Here is a 210-nt window from a genome sequence, read left to right as displayed (position 1 = left end):
CCGGAGGGGTGATATGGGGGTTCTTGGCTGGTCCCCCCATCCATTGTGCCCTCCCCAGGTGTGGCTCCCAGCAAAGCCAGCGACAAGAAGAACTACACATCCATCCTCTATGGGAACGGGCCAGGCTACCCAGGCACCAACCGGACTGACGTGGATGGTGTCACCGCCGGTGAGGGCACAGGGACCACGGCTGGGGAGAGGGGCACGGGC

At 64.8% G+C, this 210-nt stretch overlaps 1 protein-coding gene across 1 annotated transcript in view; it reads left to right on the top strand.

Moving 5' to 3' along the window:
- The window catches only part of LOC104167709 (alkaline phosphatase, placental-like), a gene marked incomplete at its 3' end in the record, with an annotated part of 2,261 nt that extends 2,092 nt beyond the window's left edge, over nucleotides 1–169 (top strand). The window contains 1 exon segment of the mRNA XM_009708037.1: nucleotides 59–169. Within this exon segment, the coding sequence (XP_009706339.1) occupies nucleotides 59–169 (111 nt within the window).
- Nucleotides 170–210: the final 41 nt, after the last annotated feature.

Source organism: Cariama cristata, unplaced genomic scaffold (genome assembly GCF_000690535.1).
Source record: "Cariama cristata isolate BGI_N322 unplaced genomic scaffold, ASM69053v1 scaffold28959, whole genome shotgun sequence".
Taxonomy (NCBI): Eukaryota; Metazoa; Chordata; class Aves; order Cariamiformes; family Cariamidae; genus Cariama; species Cariama cristata.
The sequence above is the reverse complement of the archived record's forward strand: the minus strand, read 5'-3'. Positions and strand labels throughout refer to the sequence as shown.